This window comes from Oryctolagus cuniculus, chromosome 17, assembly GCF_964237555.1.
Source record: "Oryctolagus cuniculus chromosome 17, mOryCun1.1, whole genome shotgun sequence".
Lineage (NCBI taxonomy): Eukaryota > Metazoa > Chordata > Mammalia > Lagomorpha > Leporidae > Oryctolagus > Oryctolagus cuniculus.
The window spans coordinates 52,051,429-52,078,627 of record NC_091448.1 but is presented as its reverse complement, the minus strand read 5'-3'; the positions used below and the strand labels follow the sequence as shown (position 1 = coordinate 52,078,627).

At 54.2% G+C, this 27,199-nt stretch overlaps 1 protein-coding gene across 1 annotated transcript; it reads right to left on the bottom strand.

Moving 5' to 3' along the window:
* Window positions 1-2,472: 2,472 nt before the first annotated feature.
* On the bottom strand, window positions 2,473-27,199 carry POLR2A (RNA polymerase II subunit A). Its single transcript, XM_051825245.2, has 29 exons — window positions 26,698-27,199; window positions 14,892-15,024; window positions 14,613-14,749; window positions 14,347-14,520; window positions 13,949-14,230; window positions 13,155-13,316; window positions 12,834-13,054; window positions 12,527-12,659; window positions 11,942-12,066; window positions 11,626-11,836; window positions 10,964-11,173; window positions 10,706-10,874; window positions 10,456-10,550; window positions 10,109-10,312; window positions 9,741-9,963; window positions 9,131-9,314; window positions 8,627-8,798; window positions 8,427-8,532; window positions 8,141-8,346; window positions 7,255-7,479; window positions 6,871-7,117; window positions 6,490-6,590; window positions 5,573-5,677; window positions 5,306-5,488; window positions 4,973-5,176; window positions 4,663-4,849; window positions 4,443-4,556; window positions 4,130-4,279; window positions 2,473-4,021 (listed from the first exon to the last, which is right to left on the bottom strand). The coding sequence occupies exons 1-29, from the start codon at window positions 26,788-26,790 to the stop codon at window positions 2,865-2,867; spliced, it is 5,913 nt and encodes a 1,970-aa protein (XP_051681205.1). The 5' UTR covers window positions 26,791-27,199; the 3' UTR covers window positions 2,473-2,864.

Below are 27,199 nucleotides of genomic sequence, written 5' to 3'. Positions count from 1 at the left end.
AACTCAAACCATAGCATCCTGCCCACACCCATGGTGGAAATTTTTTTTTTTAAATTTATTTTTTATTTATTTGAAAGACAGAGTTAGAGTTAGAGAGAGAGGTAGAGACAGAGAGGTCTTCCATCCACTGGTTCACTCCCCAGATGGCCGCAATGGCCAGAGCTGTACAGATCTGAAGCCAGGGGCCAGGTCTCCCAAGTGGGTGCAGGGGCCCAAGGACTTGGGCCATCTTCTACTGCTATCCCAGGCCACAGCAGAGAGCTGGATTGGAAGTGGAGCAGCCGGGACTAGAACTGGCGCCCATATGGGATGCCAACGCTTCAGGCCAGAGCTTTAACCTGCTGTGCCACAGTGCCGGCCCCAGTGGAAATGTTCTAATAAACATCCGGCACCTGTGGCATAAATGAAGCATATATTAAAACAATGTAAAAAAAAAAGTCTATTCTGGGGCTGGCGCTGTGGTTAAGCAGCTTAAGCCGCTGCCTGCGATGTTGGTATCCCATGTGGGCACCAGTTCATGTCATGGCTGCTCCACTTTGGATCCAGCTCCCCGCTAATGCTCCCGGGAAAGCAGCAGCAGATGGTCCAAGTGCTTAGGCCCCTGCCATATACATGGGAGACCCCGAAGAAGCTCCTGGCTTTGGCCTGGGCCGGCTCTGGCCATTGTGGCCATTTGGGGAGTGAACCAGTGGGTGGAAGATCTGTTTTCTTTCTCTGTAACCCTGACTTTCAAATAAATAAGTAAATCTTTAAAAAGTCTATTCTGTAGCAAAAAGGAATGGCATTCAGCTTGGGTGAATCACTCCAACTTCTGGGTTTTCTTTTTTTCTTTTTTTTTTTTTTTTTTTTTTTGGACAGGCAGTTAGTAAGAGAGAGAGAGAAAGGTCTTCCTTCCGTTGGTTCATCCCCCCAAATGGCCGCCACAGCTGGCGCGCTGTGCCAATCCAAAGCCAGGAGCCAGGTGCTTCCTCCTGGTCTCCCGTGAGGGTGCAGGGCCCAAGCACTTGGGCCATCCTCCACTGCACTCCTGGGCCACAGCAGAGAGCTGGCCTGGAAGAGGAGCAACCAGGACAGAGCCGGTGGCCCGACCGGGGCTAGAATCACTCCAACTTCTAAGACGCCCATGGCAGGGATGCACAGTGAGTTCACTTACCTGAAGTGAAAACACTGTATCATCAGATTCTTAAGGACATACAGTCCTCTATCAAGAAAAACAAAGACCATCACAAAAGTGGAGAGGGAGAAGATCACCTCTAGGGGAGAGGGAAGGTCATGCCATGGGTGGGCACACAAGGACGTCCATCTTGTGTCTCCAGTGGGTGGGACACTCCCATAAGACGCGTGCACATTAGCACAGCACTCACTACACGAGGTGCCCACGTTCCTCGTCAGAACGCTCGCTTCCACTTCCGAGCCGGCTTCCTGCTAATGCAACCGCTGGGAGACCCAGGTCGAGTCCCAACTCCCTAGTGGGCAGCAGCGGGACTGAACCACGGGATGGGAGCTGTTTCTGCTTCTCAAATTTAAAAAAGTTCCTTTAACAAACATCATCTTGGGGCCAGTGTTGAGGCATAGCAGGTTAAGCTGCTGCCTGTAACGCAGACATCCTCTACAGGTGCCAACTTGAGTCCTCCCAGCTTCACCTGCAATCCAGCTCCCTGCTGATGCACCTGGGAAAGCAGTGGGGGATGGCCCGCGTCCCTGGGCCCCACACCCACGTCCGAGACTCAGAAGCAGCTCCTGGCTCCTGGCTCTGGCCTGGCCCAGCCAGCAAGGGCACTGTGACCATTTAAGGAGTGAACAAGCAGATGGAAGGTCTCTCTTTCTAACACTGTCTTTCAAATCAAGTAAGTATTTTTAAAAATCATCTTTTTATAATAGATACTAATGGAAGAAAATAAGGAATGGCCAACTATAAACAGCAAATTATTCCCACACCCTTTAACTTAAGCTTTAAAATGTTACACTATCCATAAGCCTCTGCTAGTTGGTTTGAGGCCAAAAACAAACCTACACTTTTATCTGCTATTAAGTGACTCAAGAACCATATGGGACAAGATATCAAAACAAAACATACCTCCAAAAAAAAAAAAAAAAGGCAACTAAAACATGCCTCCTAGTGGTGATCATCCTAGGGTGCTCATTATCCTGTTTCTGTCCTCTCCATTATTTCTGTGCTTTTCCTAATTACTTTTGGTGATTAGGAACACAGGTTACAAAGCTGTTCTGCCCCACAACCCCGTAATGCTGGGGGAGGGGGTGTGTGTGAGCATCTGCCCAGGCTCCCTGCAGAGCAGGGGCTGCCACCGTGTCTGAGAGCCTCCGTGACAGCCATGTGGGCCACACTTGTGCCCCGGCTCCGCTGGGGTCAGCTCTGAGGCTGACTGGCAAGCTCAGCCCAGCCCGGGCAGGGGCAGGGGCCTGGGTATTCCAGCTTCCTCAGACCCCAATCAGGCACTCAACGCACGCACGTTTGGTCAAAATTAGTAAACTTTATTTAAACTTCAAAAAAATAAAATAACAGACAAAAGGCAGCTTTAGATTTGTTCTTTCCCGAGATCGGATGTTACCAAACCAGAGCCGGAATCACCCTAAGAAGTGAAAGTTCCCCTGGCCCCTAATCAAGCCACAGGCCAGGAAGGATCTTCATGTGGGGTCAGAGGAGGAGAATCACAGCTAGGGCGGGGGGCTGAGACAACGAGCAGAGAACAAGACGAAAACATCCCTCGGAAACGGGGTCCAGACTTCAACGGCAAACTCGTCACAAGGAACTATGTACAGGAGCCGGCAGGAGGCTCGCGCGGCCCAGGAGGAGGTGAGAGGGCAGCAGGCACTAGCCGGCTGCTACCGCGCCCTGCTCACCCTCAGTTCTCCTCGTCGCTGTCATCCGGGCTGATGGCTGGGCTGGTGAGGCTGTAGGTGGGGCTGGTGGGTGAGTAGCCCGGTGAAGTAGGTGAGTAGGTGGAGCCTTTGGGGGAGGTGGGGGAGTAGGTGGGGCTAGTGGGCGAGTACTTGGGGGAAGTGGGCGAGTAGGTGGGGCTGGTGGGCGAGTACTTGGGGGAGGTTGGGGTGTAGACAGGAGAGGTTGGTGAGTAAGTGGGAGACGTCGGGGAGTACTTGGGGGTGGTGGGTGAGTAGGTGGGGCTGGTAGGTGAGTACTTGGGGGAGGTGGGTGAGTACTTGGGGCTGGTGGGCGAGTACTTGGGGGAGGTTGGGGTGTACTCTGGTGAGCTGGGGCTGTAGGAAGGACTGGTTGGGGTATACTTGGGTGAGGTGGGGCTGTAGCTGGGTGAGCTGGGGCTGTAGCTGGGTGAGCTCGGGGTATAGGTTGGAGACTGTGGTGTGTATCGTGGGCTGGAAGGGGAGTAGCTGGGTGAGGTCGGAGAGTAGCTGGGTGAGGTCGGAGAGTAACTTGGAGAAGTTGGGCTGTAGTTCGGGCTGGTAGGCGTGTAGTTGGGACTTGTGGGCGAGTAGCTGGGTGATGTGGGGCTGTAACTGGGTGATGTTGGGGTGTAATTGGGACTGGTTGGAGAATAGTTAGGACTTGTGGGTGAGTAACTTGGAGAAGTTGGTGAGTAGCTTGGAGATGTAGGTGAGTAGCTGGGCGACGTTGGTGAGTAGCTGGGAGAGGTGGGAGAGTAGCTGGGTGAAGTTGGCGAGTAGCTGGGAGATGTGGGCGAGTAGCTGGGAGATGTGGGCGAGTAGCTAGGAGAGGTGGGCGAGTAGCTGGGTGATGTTGGAGAGTAGCTTGGGGAAGTTGGCGAGTAGCTGGGCGAGGTCGGGGAGTAGCTGGGCGAGGTCGGGGAGTAGCTAGGAGAGGTCGGGGAGTAGCTGGGTGAGGTTGGGGAGTAGCTGGGTGACGTGGGGCTATAATTGGGGCTGGTTGGAGAATAGGATGGAGAGGTGGGGGAGTAGGAGGGTGATGTGGGTGAATAGGAAGGACTCTGGGGTGTGTAGCCTCCGGGGGAGCGGGGCTCGTAGGCAGGTGACGTCGGCGAGTAGCTGGGGGACATGGCACCACCTGTGGGACAGAAGCCAACGAGGGAGGTGTAAGTGATGGAAAGCCTGGTCTGGGAGGAAAGACCAAGGAGGAGGAAGTGAACTTTCTCGACAGATGGCAACAACTCACCTGGTGAGGGGATGTACGGGCTCGAGGGGCCCGGGGAGCCGGGGGAGCCGGGTGTAGGAGACCAGGCAGGGGAGTAACCTGGGCTGAAGCCGCTGGCATCCGAAGCAGCACTGGGAGAGAAGCCAGCTGCTCCGGGGGTCATTCCACTCCCTGAAGTGAAAACAGCAGGTTCACACCAGAGCTGGAGCCCACACTGCCTCCCCTCTTTCCCAGCTCTCTAGGCCTCTGGCCTCCAACAAAGGCCTCCGTTCACCACCTCAGCGCACCCACCGTGGACTGCCTCAGGGCCCTCTTCCCGGGCCAGTGTACTCACCCACGCTGGGGGACCAGGCGCCGTAGGCGGGGGTTGCACCCTGGTTCCAGGGTGTCATGGCTGGAGAGATTCCTCCCATGGGACTGGGTGCTGAGCCAAAGAACATGCCGGTGGCTGCAAGGAGGAACAAGGGGACTCAGGAGGAGCAGCACCGTGGGACTGGCGACACCCCCTAGCCGTGGCCTGCACCACCCCGCGCCGACCCCACCGGGGTACTCACGTCCGGCAGCGCCCAGGCCGGGGATGTTGGTGGGGATCTCCATGCCGTACTTGCACTTCTCAGCATCAAGCAGGAGGTCGAAGCAGCCGGTGCCAGCTGGTGCCAGCTGGCCCAGCATGATGTTCTCCGAGACGCCCTTCATGGGGTCGCTCTCCCCATGGGCAGCTGCTTCCATAAGCACATCCACCTGAACCGCCGAGAGAGGACGGGCCCTTAGAGCCCACCGCCCCGCACCACGGCCCAGCCCCAGTCCATACGCCTCCGCCACGGCGCCTCCGCCCGCCCTGCCCCGCGCAGGCCCCGCCGTTACCGTTTCCTCAAAGGAACATTTCATGAGAGGCCCGGTGTCCTGGCGGTTGACTCCGTGTCGGGTGATGGCCATCAGGTGGCCACGGCAGGTCATGGTGTCACACAGGAGCGCCAAGTGCCGGTAGTTGACGTAGGAACCGTCGAAGGAGATGACGTGGTACAGCTCCCGCTCCAGCGCCTTCCGCACGGCCTCGATGCCCAGCACCTGGCAGGGGGTTGAAGAAGGGTCAGGACCTCGGTGCTCTGGGGTCGAGCAGAAAGGCAATCCGGACGAGGGAAGAGCACGGGGTGAGGGAGCCAGCGAGCTCCGGGAGGCCAGGGGCAGAGTGCTCACCGTGAAGATCTCCACGATGTCATTGGACGTGGTGCGCACAGGGTCCACGTCTTTCTCGCTCAGCACCCGCATCAGGCTCACGCCGTCCGTCTCCAGGATCCACTCCTGCAGGGCCTTGAACTCCCCGTCCTCGGTGATGATGATCTTCTTCTTGTTGTCTGTCTGCGGCAAGTGCATGTACACCTGGAGGAGACACAGGCGCTCAGGCCGGCGGCAGGGCGGGGCGGGGCGGGGCGGGGCGGGGCTGGTTCCGGGGGAGCGGCTCACCTTGCTGATCTGCTCGATCCCCTGCAGCGTCATGTCTGTCAGCATGTTGGACTCGATGCAGCGCAGGAAAACATCGTCGTCCATCTTGTCCACCACCTCCTCCTCCTGCAGAGAGGCCAGCACCCCTGGAATCTCTTCTCGCCTACTTCCCACCTCCCACTCCAGCCTCCCCAAGGACCAAGAGTCAGCCACCAGCCTGCCGCCTCAGCTCGGGTGACGCTATCTCTCATTGTGACTTTACAATAATATTAAGAGGATCCTAAGCAGAGGCACCCACACGCCAGCACCTTAACAGGACTGCTTTCACACGGCCCTGCCTAGTGCTTGGGCCCTTGCACAGGTTGCCTGTTCACGGAGCGACTGCAACCACAGCACTCCCTGTGTTATCTCTGCGCATCACCCAGCATCTGCCCAGGCTGCTACTGACTTACCCATGGGCTTGCTCAATGGATCGATCAAGATCTACCAATACTGTCTTAACTATCCTGACGGTTCAGCACTTAGAGGATTTTCAAGCACCAGGCACCCACACACGTCCAACAGTCTCTTAGGACCCACGTCAAAGGACGAAGTCAACAGTCAAATGTTTTCCTGAGTCTCACTGCACCCATGGTTCCATCACATTCCTGGAACCGGGCAATCCTTATTCCACTGTCCAACCTGCCCCAACCCTGCTCTGTCTGAGGCTTGCGCTGCCCAAGGAGAACAAGCTGTAGGAGCCTGGGCCGAAGGCCAAGCCAGGGCTAGGAGGGAGAGCCTCCACTCCCATGCCCTCTGCTCTGTTTGGCTGCTGTGCTGGACTTGAAGGATCCCTGCTGCTGAGATGACAGCCCTGAGCCCCGCGAGCCCCTTGGTGTTGCCCGCATCTCAGGCGCCCTCTGTGTCCGACAAGTCGCTTTCTTCACGGCTCCCTTTACCTCCTGCATCTTGTTTTCATCACTGTTCATGATGCGGATGCGCAGCACCAGCTTCTCGGCATTGTCATCGTTGAAGATGCAATTCAAGTCATCGCCAAAGCCTGGTGGGGCACGGTGAGCTGTGAGAAGGGCTGCGCCACTCAGGGCTCACTGCCCACTCGCGCTCCAGTTGCAGCCCCTGCTCGTCTGCACAGAACCTTCCTTCCCTGTGGAAGCCCGCTAGGAAGAGGAGACACGGGACGGGAGGGGCGGGGAGATCTGGCGCTCCCGACACCAGGACAGTGACCTTGGGGACAGACGCCTCGGACTCAGGCGCAGCGCACGCCCCAGAGGCGGGAGCCCAGGCAGGACTCGGAGCAGGCTCTGCGCCCCCGGCCTTACCAGCGTTGATCTTTTCGGCAATCTGTTCCATGGTTAGTTTTCGGTCAGTCATGTGCTTCCGGTCCAGCTCCACTCGCAGCAGCCAGGGGGAGATTCGCGCCACATCAAAGTCCGGCATCTCATAGTAGACGTTCACCCACTCCTGATCCTCTGCCACCACTGTGCTTTGGGGGTTGGGGTCATAGTAGATGGCTGTGTTGGCAGTCACCTTCCTCAAAGTCGTATGCTCCAGGCGGCACAGAATGTCCTGGGAAGAGAGTGGCTCATGACACAGGCACTGGGGAAGCTTCAAAGGCCTCCTCATCCGGGACTCCAAGTCCCTACTTAAGGGAAAGAGCTCATCTCCTTTTCCTGGGCCGAGCAGCTCACGATCCTGACCCCTACCTTAGCTCTCTCAGCATCTCGAGCAGACTGGCCCAGCAGAAAGACAGTAAGCGAGGGGGTCTTCGGCTTCTTGGAAATGTTGATGAGCTCCTTAAGTCGAGGCACACCCAGCGTCACGTTCTTGGCGGACACACCAGCGTAGTGGAAGGTGTTCAAGGTCATCTGGGTGGCAGGCTCTCCGAGGGACTGTGCAGCCAGAGCTCCCACCATTTCCCCAGGATGGGCCTAAGGAAAGCCAGCATCAGACGAAGCCAGTCCCTCTCTCTGGTGGCAGCTTTCCCACCCTGCCACAGCGCTGGCCCCCAATCTTTTCAGTAGTGCTTTGTAGTATTTCCTACTATATTTTAAATGATGAATTTATGAAACTGGATTTACATCAGATTCAGAGGTACCCCTGTAATTATGCTTTCCCCCGTCCTCTGCCCTGTAAAATCCTTAGACAGTGAAAACATATTCCAGTACCTGTAAATCTCTTCTCCACTTACTCCAATTTCCCACCTGTCTAAATTAGAATCCTGTACATTATTTTAGGATAATCACTCTCCAAGTCTCTCAGTTTTTGTTACTGCAACACGGGACTAACAACATCTCCCTTGTTAGGGTCACTTTAAGACTGCTAAAGGGCATAACACAGAGAACTCAGGACTTGGTACACAGCAGGCTCTCAATGAATGAGAGCTATCATGAGGGGTCTTCAGAAAGTCCATGTAAAATGCCTAATAGGGAAAAACTACCCATGGATTTTTGTTTTGCACCAAATACACCTTTCCGTTAATTCTGCTTTTCCATGAGCTTTCTGAGTACTCATGTATTGGGTGACTGTGGGCGGGCGATTTTGGATGCCACAAGTCAGTAGGTAAGCGAAGCAGCACAGCGCAGCACTCACAATGGCTTGGTTGAACTTGGACTCGATCTCCCCCAGCAGCCAGTCGAAGGCCTCTCCGCTGAGCCGAAACTCCTCGGCCATGCGGCGGGAGCAGAGCGTGGAGCGCAGGTGGATGTTGAAGAGCAGCGTGGCGTTCTCCTGCGCCTGCCGGCTCAGTGGGTCGTCCCCATTCACAATCACCAGCTTCTTGCTCAATTCCTTCACTCCTAGGAACCAAACGGGGGGCAGAGAGACCTTCAGATGAGGGCTATGCAGGCAGGTGTCCCCGGCCTGGCCTGGCACTCACCCTCCACCACCTTGATGGGGTGCAGGTCGGACGGAAGGCGAGGGTTGATGTGGAAGATTTTCTGAGCGTTCCAGATCATGCGCAGCAGGTTACAGGGAAGGACAACCTGGGGGCGGGCGGAACGCAGGGAGGACAGCACGCTGGGAGACCGCCTCCTGCGGCAGCACGTCTCCACGCCAGCTCCTCCCGCCCAGGCTCACCTTGCTGTCGCCAGTCGGGAAGATGACCCTGAGCACCTCCCGGTCCTCACGCATGCGCTCAAATTCGCGCTCCAGTTCGTTCTGTATGTGTGCGTTGCTCAGCACATCCTTCACCAGGTCCTCCTGCAGAGTGCGCCGCAGGGCCCGCTCGTTGGTGTAATCAAAGCGGAACCTGCACAAGGCAAGGGAGAAAGTCAGGGATGGGCAGGCCCTGGGGCCTCAGGCCCCACAGGAGCACGGGGAGGCTCCCACAGGAAGAGAGCTTCGGAAGCAGAGACCTAAGACTCAGGTGCCAGGCTGCCCCTCTCTGTCTGCTTTGTGCTGTCACCAGGGACCGGGCATCTATCTACCCTCCCCCTCGGTGAAGCGGTAGTTCCATGGGTGAGGAAAGGGTGCTGAGAGGCCAGTTCCACTGTAAGGCTACTCTCTGGAGCCATGTCTCTGGGGAAGCATCTTGGAATCCTACAGCTCAGCCCTGAACCACCCGCCTGCCCGCCTCCTCACTTCTTCTCGAAAGCCTTGTTGGAAGGCTTGAGCGTGGCCAGGTTCTGAAACTCCACACTCTCGCCGGCCAGGCCGTCCTCGCCGTAGCGCAGCTGCACCACCTGGTTGATGGAGTTCCGCACGGTCGCATCGTACTTCACCATCACCGACTCCATGGACTTGATCAGCCGCCGCTGGATGTATCCTGGGCGAGGGAAGCCATTAAGACGAAAGGCAGGAAGAGGATGACAAAGCCCAAAGGCCCAGCCCAGGGCCCTGACCTGCCCGATTCCCAGAAGCAGCAGCTGGCAGCCGCCTCAGACCTGAGGCCTTTTAGGCCACATTGGATGGGCCAGGGGCACGGGGGGAGGTGCCTGGGAACCGTCCCGTGTGGCAGGCCGGCAACACGGCCCACAGCTCCATCCCTGCACCTGGGGCTGGGAAGCGACCAGAACCAGGGCACTGGCTAGCTCTTGAATTTCACTCCGCTCCTTCCACAAAGGCCAAAATTACACCTCTGGGACCACAGGCCTTTAGCCTGGACCACCACTGCCCCGAGCCAGGGGTCTCCCATCTGGGCACATCCTGGGACAGGCCCACCGCCCAGGCAGAGCCTCACAGAAGGCCTCACCAGTCTCGGCAGTCTTGACAGCTGTGTCGATGAGCCCCTCCCGGCCTCCCATGGCGTGGAAGAAGAACTCGGTGGGTGTGAGGCCAGCCAGGTAGGAGTTCTCCACAAAGCCACGGCTCTCAGGCCCGTAGTCATCCTTGATGAAGTGAGGCAGAGTCCGGTGCTTGAATCCGAACGGGATCCGCTTGCCCTCTACGTTCTGCTGCCCGACGACGGCAATGACCTAGGCAACAGAAACGGCAGCGGCGTCTAACTCCTTCTGCCCTAGGAATCAAAGTTCCCACTGCTTCCCCAGGGCCCCCCACACCCACAACCCCGACACACAGCCATCCCTTCCTCCTCCCAGACTGCGAGACAAGACTCCTCACCTGGGAGATGTTGATCTTGGAACCTTTGGCTCCAGACACGACCATCGACTTGAAGTTGTTATATTCAGACAGGGACTTCTGGGCAGAGGAGCCGGTCTTGTCTCGGGCATCGTTGAGAATGCGATTCACCTGATTCTCAAACGTCTGCCGCAGAGTGTTGCCCGGGGTGGGCTCCAGCTCGTTGTTATGGGCCTTCTCAATGACCTGGAGACAGCGTCCTCAGTGAGGCACGAATCCTAACCCCGCCCACTTCCCTTAAACCCTTACACGCCCTCTGCTCTTGCCAATGTGAAGCTCAAAATGGCGGGGAGCCTCTTATTCAGTCCCGGCCCGGCCTTCTCTCTCACCTCGATTACATCCTGTTTGGCCTTCTTAATAGTGTTCTGAATGTCCTGGTAAGTCTTAGAGTCAGCAATGGAGTCCCCAATGCCGATGGTATGGCCTGGAGACAAGGAGAAGCATCAGCAACACCATCCTTGGACTTCCAAGAAACACGGGATGGAAGTGGGCACCGGAGCAGATGCAGACACCAGATCCGGGGCAGGAAGCTCTGTTAGAGGCAGGGGAAGCACACACAGGTGCTGGGGGCCCTCTTACCCTCGATGAGCAGCCAGTTGTTGATGACAGTCTGGATGTTGGAGTAGAAGAGGCGAGTGATGTCGTGGCCCATCTCCAGGTAGGAGATGTGGACCAGGGAGCCGGCCGAGGTCCCCAGAGACTTCTTACACAGGATGCCCATGATCAGCTCCCCATTCTCCACCACCACCTGCGGCCAAAGCACACGCTCAACACCTCTTCTGGTTCTGGCTCCCAAGCCCAAATCCCACCCTCACACACCCACATGCCAGGGCCTACCTTGGTGTCCCCAGGAGAGATGTGCTTGTAAGGGCCGCTGTCCTCATCGTCAGGATGGGTGCTGTGGGTGCGGACACAGTTGATGTGGCCAGGGATGATGAGGGAGAAGATCTGCTTGCCTGTCCACAGGGGCCGGGGCTTCAGGATGGCCGGCTGGGGCACCTTCCCATCCCATGTAGACAGGAACATGAGGAGGTTCATCACTTCACCCTGCGGACACAGAGCACGGCAGGCAGGCAGTCAGACCAGGCCTCACCCCTCAGCCACGCCAGGCAAGCCGCCCTGCCCAGGGCAGTCAGGTTCTGACGGCAGAGATGTCCCAATAAAAGTCACTCCAACAGTGACATACTCACATTTGGTTCAATAATAAACACAAATTTCTTTTAATGACTAGGAAATAAGTGAAAGTGCATATACGGAGATCAGCAAGATCTTAGTAAGGTCTTACTTATTTTTTCCCTTTTCCTCAACCCTATAGACGACACCCGGGATCATACAAACGCCTTTTTTGGCTGTGATCCTTCCTAAGCCCCTCTCCTTCCTCCTCACCAGAAGGCAAAATCTCACATCCAGACAAGTCAGGAACACATCACAGCTCCTCCTCCCCAGCCCGGAGCCCTCTGCCCATGCGCCAGGACGCGCACTCCACGTGGCCCACGCACCCGCTCCAGGAAGACGTCTCTCTTGGTGAACTTGCGCACTGCTGTGAGCGTGTCCTGCACGATACCCATGACAGGCCGATTGCTCTGGGGCGTGACAATCATGCGAGGCACCATGGCCAGCTCCTGGATCTCCGCCCGCGTCTCCAGGGATTGTGGCAGGTGCAGGTTCATCTCATCCCCATCAAAGTCCGCATTGTATGGAGTCGTCACACTGCAGTCAGAGAGGAGTCAGAATCGGCAAGTCACACAGTGAGATCAAGCAGCCCGGTCGCCCCTGCTCCTGACCCCAGCCTGCTCCCCTCAGCCAGGGACGGACCTAAGATTCAAGCGGAAAGTAGACCAGGGGAGGATGCGGACCCGATGCCCCATCATGGACATCTTGTGCAGAGTTGGCTGCCGGTTGAAGATGACAATGTCCCCGTCACACATGTGCCGTTCCACCTGGGGAGGTGATGTATGGAAAAAGTCTCAGTAGAGAAGGCAAGCCAAGAGCGAAATGACAATGGACTGAAAAAGTCCTCAACTGAAACAGACGAATCCCTGGGGTTATCTCACTTGAAACATTTATTCAACACCCTCTTTGCAGCCAGACATCAGGTGTCGGGGATGAATAAAACATGGCATCCACCCATCCCAGGGAACTCGGTCTGGGGAGCGAAACCAGAGTCTCTGGCCACAAAGCCCCTGCACTGTTCCTTCATGGCTCCCTCTTCCCTGCCACCCCCTTCCCGGCTGCTAGCAGCCGGCAGCTACAAGCACACCTGGGACAGAGCAGCATTTAAGAAAACGTCACACAGTTTGACTCCTGAAGTACGGACAGCCGCAGATGGCCCACTGCGGCCCCTAACTCCAGCAAGCTTCCTGCTCAGGTGGGCAGCAAAAGCCCTGGTCGGTTACGTGCCTTATAGCCTGTCTGCAGGTGGAGGTCACTGGGCTTGGGGTGGAAACGCAAGTCAATGCGATCGCCGTTGTCTCGGATGATGTACTTGGCGCCTGGGTACTGGCTGTTGCCCCTGCGAACTAGTTCCTGAAGTCTAGGAAGAAAAGAGGTGGAATAAACGAAATGCCTCCCAAAAAGACCCTGGCAGCCACCCTCAACCCAAAGCCCTGAGTGCAAGTCAGAATTCTAAACTTCAACACCTTGCTCCAGCCCACTCCCGAGGGGGGAGAGTGCACTGTCTCCCCCACTACCCCCGGCTAAGGCACACCTGTCAATGTTGAAGGGGGTGACGATCTCTGCAAAGGTCATGTTGGCGGCGATGGAGCGGGGCACGCCAACCTGGTCGATGGAGAGGTTGGGGTCGGGGGTGATGACAGTGCGGGCCGAGAAGTCTACTCGTTTGCCCATAAGGTTCCCTCGCACACGGCCTTCCTTGCCCTTCAACCGCTGCTTCAAAGACTTGAGTGGACGCCCAGACTTCTGCATGGCCTGCGAGGAAACATGGGGTGTGGACAACTCAGCTGGTGGCACGGGGCCTTTGTCCAGAGCTCTGAGGCCACGCGCTGGACTCAGGTCCGCACGGACTCACACGGGGCAGGCCGGGCAGCTCGTTGTCCACCATGGTGGCCACGTGGAACTGCAGGAGCTTCACGTCTTCCGCAATGACGTGGGCGGCCGCGCCATTCTGCTCGTTCCGCCGCAGCTGGTTGTTGATCTTCACGATGTCAGCCAGCTTGTGAGTCAGGTCATCCTGGGGGGGGGGGGGGGGGCAGTGCCATCAGCACAGCCACACGGGCGGGCGCACGGTGCGGCCCTCCTCCGCACACACCCTGGGGACAGCTCTGTCACCCATGTCACAGCTGCGGAAGCACCTTCACGCCCTTTAACTGTGGTGAGGTCCTCCTTAAATGTCACACAGCCAGCAAGTGGCCAAGTTTGTTTTTTTTTTTTTTTTTTTGACAGGCAGAGAAGACAGTGAGAGAGACAGAGAGAAAGGTCTTCCTTTTGCCGTTGGTTCACCCTCCAATGGCCAGCGCGGCCAGTGCACCGCGCTGATCCGATGGCAGGAGCCAGGTGCTTTTCCTCGTCTCCCATGGGGTGCAGGGCCCAAGCACTTGGGCCATCCTCCACTGCACTCCCTGGCCACAGCAGAGAGCTGGCCTGGAAGAGGGGCAACCGGGACAGAATCCGGCGCCCTGACCGGGACTAGAACCTGGTGTGCTGGCGCCGCAAGGCTGAGGATTAGCCTAGTGAGCCGCAGCGCCGGCCGCCAAGTATTTTTAACCCTAAACCTATCTGTCCCTCACGCACACGCCCTTCACTGCAGGCCTGTGCCAACTGCCTCGCAGCCATCCAGGGAGAGGGAGAGTGAGGGCCACTGACCTGGTTGCGGGCAGAGCCCTGCATCACCACAGCAGGCCGCACGGAGAGAGGCGGCACGGGCAGCACCGTGACGATCATCCACTCGGGCCGGGCGTAGCGGGGCTCCATGCCCAGCACAAAGCACTCCTCATCCGAGATGCGCTTGAAGATCTCATGCACCCGCTCGGGACTCAGCAGGATCTTCTTCTCCTGTGAGTCCTCGTTCACGTGCTTCCACTCGGCATACAACTCCAGGCCCGAGCGCCGGATCCGGGGCTGGTAGCGCCCACAGCCGCCATGGCCCTTCGCAGGGGAGAAGGACCGTCAGGGGCAGAGGCCGCGCCTGTTCCCACAACACCCCAGCTCCCCCACCACCCCGCAGCCCCCGCTGCTCTCCCGGGCTCCGCCAGCCCAGCCACCTTTTCCTTGGTCAGATCCTCATCGCCCTCAGGCTGCTCCACTCCAAACTTGTTGTCCATCTCCTCCCCGCCCTCGCAGATGTTTTTGCCTTTACAAAGGTCATAGACGTGTGTGAGCCGCTTCTTAGGCTGCCCCTTGGACTTGGCCAGGATGTCCTTGATCTTCGGGTTGTTCTGGGGACAGGGCAAGGAGGGTCAGTTGAGACTGTCCTGTCCCCTTCCCCCACCCAGCAGCCCCTTCCAGGCCAGGCCCTGCCCGCACTCACAGAGTCCACAAGCAGTTTGGAGCAGAAGAAGCAGACACAGCGCAAAACCTTCATCGTCTTGACCAGAAAGCCCACGTGAAACACAGGCTTGGCCAGCTCGATGTGGCCAAAGTGGCCAGGACACTCCGTCATATTTCCTGTAGGAACAGGCACTTGACACTTTCCTCTCAGCCCCTCACCTTAGAGACTACGTCACCGGTGGCCTCCCTCGCCCCGGCTCCCTCTAAAGCTCCAAAGCTCTCTCATCCCTTGGGGATCCCACCCAACCCCAGCACTCACCTGCACATGTCTGACAGCGGCCAGTCCGTTCAATCACCCCCTGCCTTGGATCCATCAGCCCCCCAAGCTTGGGGCGGCCTCCCTCTGTCGTCTCTGGGTATTTGATTCCACCCTCTGTCACAGACATTCGCTTCTGCAGAAAAGAAAAGCCGATAACAACATGACTCCTAGTTTCCAGCTTCTGTGGTTAGGGTGCTCTGTGTAAGGACTGACAACCCCAGATACTTACAGAACTGATCCTACTTAGCCTGGGCGAGGGGCACTAAGGATTCAACGTCAACACCTCTGGGAATACCAGAAGTGAGCATCACTAGTCAAACTTGCTGGGCGCTCACACTACAAAATTTTAGAAGATTGACATCCATAGGATTTTTTTTTTTTTTTTTTTTTTTTTTTTGACAGGCAGAGTGGACAGTAAGAGAGAGAGAGAGAGAGAAAGGTCTTCCTTTGCCATTGGTTCACCCTTCAATGGTCGCCGCGGCCGGCGCACCACGCTGATCCGAAGGCAAGAGCCAGGTGCTTCTCCTGGTCTCCCGTGGGGTGCAGGGCCCAAGCACTTGGGCCATCCTCCACTGCACTCCCGGGCCACAGCAGAGAGCTGGCCTGGAAGAGGGGCAACCGGGACTAGAACCTGGTGTGCCGGCGCCGCAGGCAGAGGATTAGCCTACTGAGCCGTGGCGCCGGCTAACATCCATAGGATTTAATCACAAAAAGAAGTAAGTTGTTTCAAGGAAAAAACAAACAGAAAGCCAGTGCTGCACTTCTTTCTCTAAGCTGAAGTCAGACCTATGAATTTGAGACCTCTGTACCGCATCCCGCAGCGAGCGCCCAGGCGACCCGCCGATGCTCCTCCAATTCTACCCTCAGCTTCTGAAGGAGTGAGGCCTTCAGAGATGCAGTCCTGCCCCCCCCCCCGTCCTTCTCAAGGGCTTGACCTGCCTGGACCCCTCCCCATCCAAATGGATATTTTATTACAAGACATGAGAACCGGGTGCTAGGAGGAGAGGTTGGTGGGAAATCTGGAGCAGAGTAAATGGCTGGAATCTTAAGAAGTGGAGTGGGGGAGGGGGCAGCATTGGGGAGTAGCAGGTAAAGCCCCTGTCTGTGCAACAGCACCTGTATGGGGCACCAGTTCATGTCCCGGCTGCTCCACTTCTGATCCAGCTCCCTGCTAGTGGCCTAGGAAAAACAGCAGCAGATGGCCCAAGTGTTTGAGCCCCTGCTACCTTTGTGGAGACCTATATGAAGCTCTTGGCTCTGGCCTGGCTCAGCCCTGGCTGTTGTGGCTGTCTGAAGAATGAACTAGCAGTTGGACGATCTCTCCTCCTCCCTTTGTCTCTCCCTCTCTCTGACTTCCAAAGAAATAAATGGATGGACGGACGGACGGAAGGAAGGAAAAGAAAGAAGGAGAGGAAGAAAGAAAAAAGAAAAAGAAAAGAGGAGCCTGGACTCAGCGAGGCCAATTTGGAGAAGGAAGGAAAGCAGCAAACAGAAGAACTCAGAAGCAGGTGTGCGTAGAAGAGATTTCTGCCTGGGCTAGAATTGATCCAAGTGACCACAATGAAAACCAGACTTTAAAGTTAGCTAGGTTTTAGACCATTACACTGGGGGGAGGGGGGAGACGGGGCAGGGCGGCAAGTTTTGTGGCGTCTGGGATATCTGCATCCTATACTAGAGCCCCTGGTTCAAATCCTGGCTACTCCACTCCAATTCTGAACCAGCTTCCTGCTAATATGCGTGGGATAAACAGGTAACTGCCCAAGTAGTTGAATCCTTGCCACCCATGTAGGAGACCTAGATGAAGTTCCTGGCTCCTGGCTTCAGCTTGGCCTAGCCATAGCTTTTGCAGACATTAGAGCAGTAAACCAGCAGATGGAAGCTCACTCTCTCATTCTGCCTTTCAAATAAAAAAACTTTAAAAAACAAAAACAGAAACACTTCCAGGGGAAGGAATTAACAATTTAAGAACTCTTCTTCCAGGCAATTAACAGGGAGCCAGATTGGAAGTTCAGCATCCAGGACGTGAACCAGTGCCCATATGGGTTGCTGTTGTTACTGCTATGTTTACTGCTATGCCACTATCCGAATGTCAACTTCAAGTGAAGTACTAAACTGTTCCTCTAATCCTACCCTCCAGCCCTCAGATGCTGCTTGAAGCAACTCATCCCAGGCCTCAATCCCAAGGAGCTAGCAGAATTCAAATTCAAGCGTCTCTGGACGCAAACACATGCTGATGCCAGCCTCCAAGGCTCCAGCAGATAAATACCTCAACTACAGAGTCCAGCGCCCCGGGTTAAGCCACCACTTGGGCTACCCACATCCCACATCCGATTCCCTGGGTCGGGGTCTCGGCTTCATTCCCATCTCAACTTCCTGCTAACACATGTTCTGGAAAGTAGCAGGTGATGGCTCGAGTATATGGGTCCCCACTACCCACATGGGAGGCCCAGATGGAGCTCCCAGGCCCCTGGCTTCGGCCTGCCCAGCCCTGGCAACTGCAGGCATTTAGGGAGTGAACCAGCAGATGGAAGATATCGCTGCCTTTCAATAAATAAATAAACTTATTTTTAAAAAACAACTGTTTCTCTCCCTTAGAAAGAATAAACTCTAGAATACATTTTTCTTAGCTGGGTAACAGGGGGACTTGGGGTCAGGCACAGTGCTGACACCGTCACCGCTGTTCCATAAAATAAGCTTCACTGCTTAAATTGTGCAGATCACAAAACCTGAGTGGGCCAAGGTCATACAACTAGGAAGTGGTGGATCTAGGCCTTGAACCTGGGCCCAGGGATTTCTCCTGTGCATTCTTTCCACTCTACCAGCAAACAGCAGGGTCTACAAGTGTTTGTGCACAGCTATCTTCCTACATATTACAAAGCCATTCCTGCCAAGCCAGTGAGCTCCACTCTGCCAAATCCAACAGATCATCTCGGTCCTTGGCTGTTGACCTGTGATAGGCAGACGGGCCACCTCCTAGAGGCTTTCCCTCTGCTTCCGCACCCCCATCCTTCCTGACCTCCCTGGTTACTGCTTCATCTCCCTCCTACTCCCCAGGGTTTTAGTTCATCCGCACTTTTCATAACTATGTGCTGTCCTGTGATTGTCCCTGTATACTGATGATTGCTAAATTCCTACCTCCAGGCCTCACCTTCTGGAGTGGGGATTCACATGGTAACTGTCTACTGATCTCTCACCTCCTGCACACATCCCACTGATAAAATCACATTCAACAAGTCTAAAAGCAAACTCCTCTCCACAAAAATCTCTCCTGTTCCTTTAGTCCCTACCTCATGGATGGCACAAGTCAGTCTGCAAAACCTTCCTAACCCTCGGGCTTCAAACAGCAAAGCACATGGCTCCTCTGTAGTCAGAGCCCCGGGCTGGAATTCTGGCTCTGTCATTCATGAGACTTAATTAGCCTGCTCAATGCCCAGCGTGTAGTAGGTGTTCAGGTAAGTGACCACTACTGCTATTCTATTCACCAGGTCCTGGTCAGTTTTATTTATTTATTTTTTAAAGATTTATTTGAAAGGCAGAGTTGCAGAAAGGCAGAAGCAGAAACAGAGAGGTCTTCCATCTACTGCTTCACTCCCCAGATGGCTGCAACGGCCAGGGCTGGGCCAGGCCAAAGCCAGGAGCCAGGAGCTTCATCCAGGTCTCCCACATGGGTGCAGGGGCCCAAGCACTTGGGCCATCTTCCACTGCTTTCCAGGCCATAGCAGAGAGCTGAACTGGAAGTGAAGCAGTCAGGATTCGAACTGGAGCCCATATGGGATGCCAGCACTGTAGGTGGTGGCTTAACCACAACACTGCCCCATTTTTACCTCTTAAATTGGGAGTGGGGAACATTCGGCCCTATAAGGCCCACAAAATCATTTGGTCTGACCCTGCCAAAGCAACTGAAAGAGGGACTAGAAGTTCAACAAATCTGTAGCAGGCTAATTTTTAAGTTGATCCTTGGTATGGCCCATGGACATGTTATAAATATCTAAATGGCCCTTGGCAGAAAAAGGATCCCAGTCCCCCACCTCCCAGGGTCTTAAATCTCTCGAGTCTTGTCCCTCTTCTCCGTCCCTTCAACCTCTGCCCTAGTATAGATAGGCCTTTCCTTTGAAGGGCGTTCTCACAGGTCACCAGCTTGCCTCTCTCCAATCCATCCACATGATCGGACACTCCTTCTAAAGTGGAACTCCACTCAATCACACCCTCTTGTCCTCAGGACGACATCCAAACCTAGAGGGATGCCTTACGCAAAGGATTTCATAACGTCCCCACCTTCGCTTCCCCAAGCTCCAACCGTTCCTGTGTACTCTTCCCTGCACATGTGGCGCACTGGGCACTCTGGGCCATGCCCGTGCTGGGCCTTGCTCAGTGTGCGTGCCCTCTCCCCCACAGGCCTGCTTTCGCCAGGCAGCCTTTGCGCAGCCTCCTGTACAGACAGGAGACCCTGCTCTGTGCTTCCACAGCCCTTCTAGACACAGTGAGGTTCTGCGCTGCAGTCTGCTTCCCCTACAGACTACAAACGGCTCCCAGGCAGGCAGCATCCTTCAGTCATCCACACTCCCATGTGCCTGCCTGGCACACAGCAGTGTCCCAACAAGTATCTACCAAGCTCAGCTGTCCTGCTTAGGACTCTGCAGTAGGAAGGGAAGGGAAGTTACCCAACAGTGAACCAGTGATCTGCTAACGATGGATCTGATTAGCCCGAAGTTCTCAGCAAGCTGGGCTAACACGTCAGGCAGACAGACCCGCGATGCTGACGCCTCTCAGCTGCACTGAGAAGCATAAGAGGGATCTGCTCGCCTTGAATACACACAGAAAGGCAAAAGCTGGCATGAATCTGGCAGGTACTGGTGAGGGGACCAGGAAATCACACTCAAAACCCTTCACCTCCCTCTGCTCAAAGTCCACGTGCACAGGGCAAACCACCCTTCTAGTGACTCTGGTTCCAGGCAAATGCAACTAGGCCATGGGTGTCCTTGACAGCGGGCAGGACCATCCTGGTTAGAGGACTCTCCCTAGAGCAGAGGTTAACAACTGGCACTGTGCATTTTGCACAAACTACTTCAGCCTCCAAGCGCACACGGGTTCAGCCTACAGGATAAAGGTCAGGCTCCTGAGGGAGTGGCCAGTCATAGGCCCCTGAGGTCACAGGCCTGCCTGGGATCTCAGTAAATACCGGGTCGCTTTCCTCAGCACTTAAGGTCCTTACCACTCAAGTTGGCTTCACAGCTCTATCTGGCACCACATCGCTCATTCCCCTGGTCTGTGCTCCGACTACAAAAGACTGCTTGAAATTCCTTTTGCTTCTCATACCTTCTTTCAAGCAAATGTCCACTCATTCTCTAAGACCCAGCTCACTGTTACCTCCTTGTAAAAAGGAGTCTTTGCTAACTCTTATCTGGCCTTATCTCTCACTTCATCCACACCCCAGCAAGGTTCTCGCTCACTCTCTCTCTCCCACTGGACTGTAATCCTGGAGGGCAAGGATCAGGTTTTATTTATCTTTATTCCCAGCGCCCAGCACAATCACCGGCACATGGCAGGGGCTCGGCAGCTACTCACTGGGTATATAGGAAATCCCTCATCAGATATAAAAATCTGAAGAGAAGCATAATCTTCTGACTCATCAGCTGGCCCACACTCTACCTGAAAGAGCAGATTCCTGCTTGAAATCCTTCGACTCCTGCAGACGTCACCAAGCACCCCACTTCCCCAATTTTGTGTGAGCTTCAAATCCATCTTATTACCACAAGGACAATAGCTCCCTCAAAGCCAATGCAAGGGGCCTTCTGTACATCCTTGGGGGCATCCTACCCCCAAGACTGGAAAACACCGAGCCTTAGACATCCCCTGTTCACAAGAGGCTCCCTGCTCCCCACTCCCCCTTCCTCCCATCCAAAGCAGAATCATCTGTAATCCCCTCAAAACACAGATGCACTCTATAGACCACAGGCGAGGCAGAGCAGTATCAACAGCTCCCCGTAATCCTACATCCTGGAAACGATCCCTGTGAGGTTTTGTGAACACTGTTCCATATATTTTTATTTGTTAATTCGCAAGGCTCAGACAGACAGAAAAAAAATCTTCCATCTGCTTGTTCACTCCCCAAATGGCCGCACAGCCAGGGCTGAGAGCTAGAACTATCTGAATCTCCCATGTGGGCAGCAGGAACTCAGCTACTTGGGCCATCCTCTGATCCCTCCCAGATGCCATTAGCAGGGAGCTGGAGCAGCGAAGTAGCCAGGATTCAAACTAGCAGGAGTCCCCAAGTCTGCCACTTAACCTGCACTGTTGCATACATTTAAAAATAAATGTAAGTATGCTCCTATTTTAACACAAATGGGGCCTCATTCTGCACACTTTTCAGTAACATGCCCACTTATCCAGAGATTCCTGAACAATATCGGTCCACAGTGCCCTAAATCTTAGTCACTTTCACAGCGTTTCCTAGGCCTAAAGAGAACCACTGATATTAAGTACCTAGATTCAAACAATTTAGTAAGTATTGTCCTAGCAAATTATCAACTATTTGAAAAACCATATATATGAACTAAAAAATATTTTAATATATTGAGATAATTTTATTGTTTAAAATTTATTAAAAATATTTTACTTCCTTTCCAAATAACCACAATTACTCACTACGGCACCTGTCAGGTACTGCACAATTTCCCAAGTTCCAACTCAGATTGGGTGCACCACCCTATTTCAGTCCAGTTGACTTTTGCAGGTACTCAGCAACTGTGGAAAAACAGCTTCACGGTGATATGACGTCACTGAAAGGGATCTAGCGCCATCTAATGTTCAAAAAAGCACCTGGAACTAGGACTTCCCAGGGCACCTAACAAACGCACCCAGGCTGCCTCTACCTCCCTGTCTCTTCTGGTACCCCAGTCACATCAGTGCACTCTGGGGCACTGGATTTACCCTATCGGGAAGTTCTTGTTCCATTATAGAGACAGCCCCTGAGTTCTTCAGTGAGGTTCCCACTAGTCAATATTTAGGTGATTTATAATTCATTTTCAAACATTGCAATAAAAATGCTTCAAAACATCTCTGCATACTTGCTCCATTATTTCATTTGCTTATTTATTCAAATAAAATTTTTATTACATGCCTGTCAAGTGCCAAGGCACTATTTGAGATGCTGTGGCAACAGTGAGTAACGTAAAGTCCTCATGAAATTTGTTATCAATGGAGCAGTGAGAGACAGGATCACTAATCCTTTCTGCAGTGACAGGCCATGAAGGAAAACAAAGTTGAGGATGGGTTAGAGAATGCAAGGCGGTGCTGTTTAAATAGGGCCAGGCAAAGGCTCCTACAACGTGACACGCGAACAGGGAACACACCGACGCATGAGGCCTCAGCAACGCTGTTCCAAGCAGCAGGAACAGTGAAGAAGAAAACCCTCGAGGCAGGAATAAGCCAGCAATACTGGAGAACAAGCACGTCAGAGCGGTCAAGAAAGGCCAAGAGGGGACTGTTGCGAGATGCAGAGGCAAACGGGCCAAATGCTATAGGACCTCCTAGACGAATAAGGAGTTCACATCTGAAGAGGCTTCATGCAGGAAACACACGATGAAAAGATGCCTCTAGCTTGTTCTGTAAACTCAGGAAGATAAGGGGCTACGGCTCCTGCAGTAGCCACGGGACCACGTGGGAAAGACGAAGGTGGGACACAGTGGTGGAGATGGTCACAGACGGCTGGCTTCCAGACAGACTTGCAAAGGCAGAAGAGATGCAGTAGAGATTTTAAGAAAGGGAAGAACCAAAGCTGGCTTGGGTTTTGACCTCAGCAACTGGATGAATGGAAAAGAACTTACAGAACCAGCAAAGGCAGGGAGGGTATGCTAGCGGAGAGAAATTAAGGGTTCTTTATTTTCACTCATTTGAGAGGAAGAGCAAGCTCCCATCGACTAGTTCACTCCCCCAAATATCTGAAACAGCCAGGATCGAAGTCCACAGCCAGGAACACAATCCAGACCACCACATGGGAGGAGGAACTACAATTACTTGAGTCATCACCACTGCCTCTCAAGGTTTACAACAGCAGGCAGCTGAAATCAGGAACCTGAGCCAGGAATCGAACCCAGGCATACCAATAAGTGGGTGTCTTAATGCCTGCTCCAGTGTTTTTTTTTATTATTATTATTAATTTATTTATTTAAACAGGCAGAGTGGACAGTGAGAGAGAGAGACAGAGAGAAAGGTCTTCCTTTGCCGTTGGTTCACCCTCCAATGGTCGCCGCGGCCAGTGCGCTGCGGCTGGCGCACCGCGCTGATCCGATGGTAGGAGCCAGGTGCTTCTCCTGGTCTCCCATGGGGTGCAGGACCCAAGCACTTGGGCCATCCTCCACTGCACTCCCGGGCCACAGCAGAGAGCTGGCCTGGAAGAGGGGCAACCGGGACAGGATCCGGCACCCCAACCAGGACTAGAACCCGGGGTGCCGGCACCGCAAGGCGGAGGATTAGCCTAGTGAGCCGCGCGCCGGCCTGCTCCAGTGTTTTAAGAATAAATTTTTAAGGGGCCGGCACTGTGGTACAGTGGATTAAAGCCCTGGCCTGAAGCACTGGTATTCCATACAGGCGCCGGTTCTAGTCCCAGCTGCTCCTCTTCCAATCCAGCTCTCTGCTATGGCCTGGGAAAGTAGCAGATGACCCAAGTCCTTGGGCCCCTGCACCCACGAGGGAGACCCAGAAGAAGCTCCTGGCCCCTGATAGGCACAGCTCCGGCCATTGTGGCCATCTGGGGAGTGAACCATCGGATGGAAGACCTCTGTCTCTACCTCTCTAACTCTGTCTTTCAAATAAATAAAATAAATCTTGAAAAAAAAAAAAAAAAAAGGAAAATCCCATATAACATTAAAAAAATAATAAATTTTTAGGCGCCAGCATTATGACAGGTTAAGTTGCCTGCTGACATCAGCATCCCATAGGATCACTGATTCAAGTTCCAGCGGCTCCATTTCTCATCCAGCTCCCTGCTAATGCGCCTAGGAAAGCAGCAGAATATGGCTCAAGTGTTTGGGGCCCTGCCATCCATGTGGGAGACCCAGATGAAATATCTGGCCTCAACCTGGCCCAGCCCTGGCCATTCTGGCCACTTGGGGAGTGAGCCAGCAGATCAAAGATTTCTGTTTTTCCCTCTCTTGAACTCTGCCTTTCAAATAAATAAGTAAATCTGAAAAATAAATAAAAATAAACTTGTAAGTGGTAATGTTGGGATCAAAGGAGACACACATTAAAAGGCCGGCCAGCGCCGTGGCTCACTTGGCCAATCCTCCCCCTGTGGTGCCAGCACCCCGGGTTCTAGTCCAGGTAGCTCCTCTTCCAGTCCAGCTCTCTGCTGTGGCCCGGGAGTGCAGTGGAGGATGGCCCAAGTGCTTGGGTCCCTGCACCCGCATGGGAGAGACCAGGAGGAAGCACCTGGCTCCTGGCTTTGGATCGGCGCAGCGCCGGCCATAGCAGCCATTAAGGAAGTGAACCAACGGAAGGAAGACCTTTCTCTCTGTCTCTCTCTCACTGTCTATAACTACCTGTCAAATAAAAAAATAAAAAGGCTGACAATTGTCAAAAAGTTTGACAAAACTGTCAGACTGTCCTCCAAAACGGTTCTATCAGCCTATTCTACCAAAAATACATAAGCATACCTACTTCCCAATAGTTTTGCCAGCAGGGAAGGATCAGTTTATAACATTTTTATTTTGGGGCCAGTGCTGTGGCGTAGTGGGTAAAGCCGCCACCTGCAGTGCCAGCATCCTATATGGGCACCAGTTCGAGACCCAGTTGCTCCACTTTCGATCCAGCTCTCTGCTATGGCCTGGGAAACCAATGGAAAGATGGCCCAAGTCCTTGCACCTCTGCACTTGTGTGGGAGACCTGGAAGAAACCCCTGGCTCCTGGCTTCGGATCAGCGCAGCTCCAACTGCTGTGACCAACTGGTGAGTGAACCAGCGGATGGAAGACCTCCCTCTCTCTCTGCCTCTTTCTCCGTGTAACTTTTTCAAATAAATAAATCTTTTTTAAAAACTTTATTTTAAATTATATTTAATTAGCAAGCCGAACATTTTAAAATCTACTTTTTAGTTTTCCTTTAAGTTGAAACGTAAAGACAGAGTGATCTTCCATCTGCTGGTTCCCTTCCTAACAGTCTGCAACAACCAGGGTTGGGCCAAGACAAACGCAGAACTCAATCCAGGTCTCTTAGTGGTGCCAGAGACCCACACGTGGGCCTCCCCTTGCTGCCTCCCAGAGTGTGCATTAGCAGGAAGCTAGAATGGAAGCAGAGGAGCCAGGCCTCCAACTAGACGCTGACAACTGGTGCAGGCGCCCTAAGCGGCAACTTAACCACTACACCAAACGCCTGCATTTGCGCAATTTCTGTGAACTGCCTGTTTATTTCCTTTATTCCCTTTATAGACGTGTATTTTCCTAATTTCTAAATGTTCCTTTGTATATGCATTAAGAAGTCTAACCGTGCCTACCGCACTACAAATACTGTTTGCTGATGTTTTCTTTAGTTAGTTCTGTTCCTGGTTTCTGATAAAAGAAATGGCTCTTATTTTTATGTAGGAAATCTGCCCTGCTCTTGCATAATGCTTAGCTCATTTTAGAAACTCCGTAAGATGTACAGGTAATTTTACTACCATTAAGGACTGCTGCCCCTGGTATCAGCCCTCCCACAGCCTTCTGTATTTTTGCACCCGTGACTTAGGGCTTTTGTAAACTCCATCTGGAATTTGTTCTGTGGTATGGTGTGAGGTCAGGACGTTCCGACTCAGGACACAGCTGAGCTGTCCCCTACCAAAATCAAATCCGTCCACACACAGCCATTAAACTACACTCTCCCCGGCCAACTGGCTCCCTCCTGTGAGCTCCGCTAAGGAAGGTGTCCAAGTCCCAACCGCTCTCCCCTGGGACTAACCCTACTCTTCCCCCCTCCCCCAATCGGTTCTTGACAGAGCAACCACAGCAGCATGTTTTTAAATGTAAACTTGAAGTCACTCTCCTGCTTCTAACTGTCCACCGGCTTCCACTGAAAATAGGATTATACCTTGAGTTCTTAACCGTGATATCCCACACTTCTCCAGCCCATTTCCGTAATATCCTCTCCTCACCCACTGAAGCCCACCCATACTGGCCTGTGAGCCTGGGACACGGTCAATCCATTCCTCTCTCAGGCCTTTTGCACTTGCTGTGTCTTCTTGCCTCAGAATCCGAGTTGAAATGGCTGCTTCTCAATCGGGTCATGTCACCTTCTTCCCAGACCCTGACACCACCCCAATTAAAGTCGCCCAGCCTCAGGGACTCTCCATAGCATTATCCCGTTTCGCTTTTATTCAAAGCACTCCAAATTATCTCATTCACTCCTTTATTCACAATGCTCAACTGCCCTTTCCCCCAGGAGACTGGCCAGTCCAACGCCGTCTCCCCAGCGTCTGTCCTACCACGAGCCAGGAGCTCAATCAGTATTTATGGAGGGGGGAGAGGGAAACCTGGGGCTTGGCTTTGCCACGCAAACTAGCACAGATCCCCTCGGATGTGTCTGATCTCGCTGAACCAGGGTTAACTCCGCGGTGTGGAGCCAGTCACCCCGACTCCGACACAGCCCTACACTTGCTCAAATCCTTGCAAAATGTAGCTCTGTTAGGGAGTTGCCGGGGGTGCGGGGGTCCCGAGGCTGGCCCGCACACCGCCAGCCTTGGCGCCGGTAACTCGGCTTCCCCGCGGGCAGGGAGAACGCCAAGTTTCCGCAGCCACCTTCCAGCCCCGCCCGCCGGCGAGGGAGGACCGAGCAGCTTACCAGCTCATCCGGACTGAGGACTCCGAACTGCACTCTCTTGATGGTGCGCAGCGGGCATGCGCTGTCCCCGGAGGGTGGGCCACCCCCGTGCATGGCCGCGGCGGGCGCGCTGCGCAGGCGCAAACCTCGCTACAAAAAGCCTGCGCCGCCTCCGCCTAGGCGCTCAGACCCCGTCGGGGCGGCCGCCGGGAAGGACCTCCCCGAGTTGGGAGGAAAAAGCCGGAGGAGGGAGAGGTGGGGGAGGGAAAGAGGCGGGGAAGTGAAAAAAGGAGCGAAAAGAGCCCTTCTCCCCCTTTCCGGAGATTTTTTTCGGCTCCCAAAAAGGAAAAAATAAAAAGAGGGGAAAAGGAAAAGGTTTCGGGGAGGAGGAAGAAGAAAAAGGTTAACGAATAAATAAGTAACCGGGCTCCTGAACGGCGGAGGGCACGGCAGTTTGTCTCTCCCCCTTCCGGGAGCCGCCTTCTTCTCAACCGCCCCGGCCGCGCTCTCGGCGCTTCTGAGA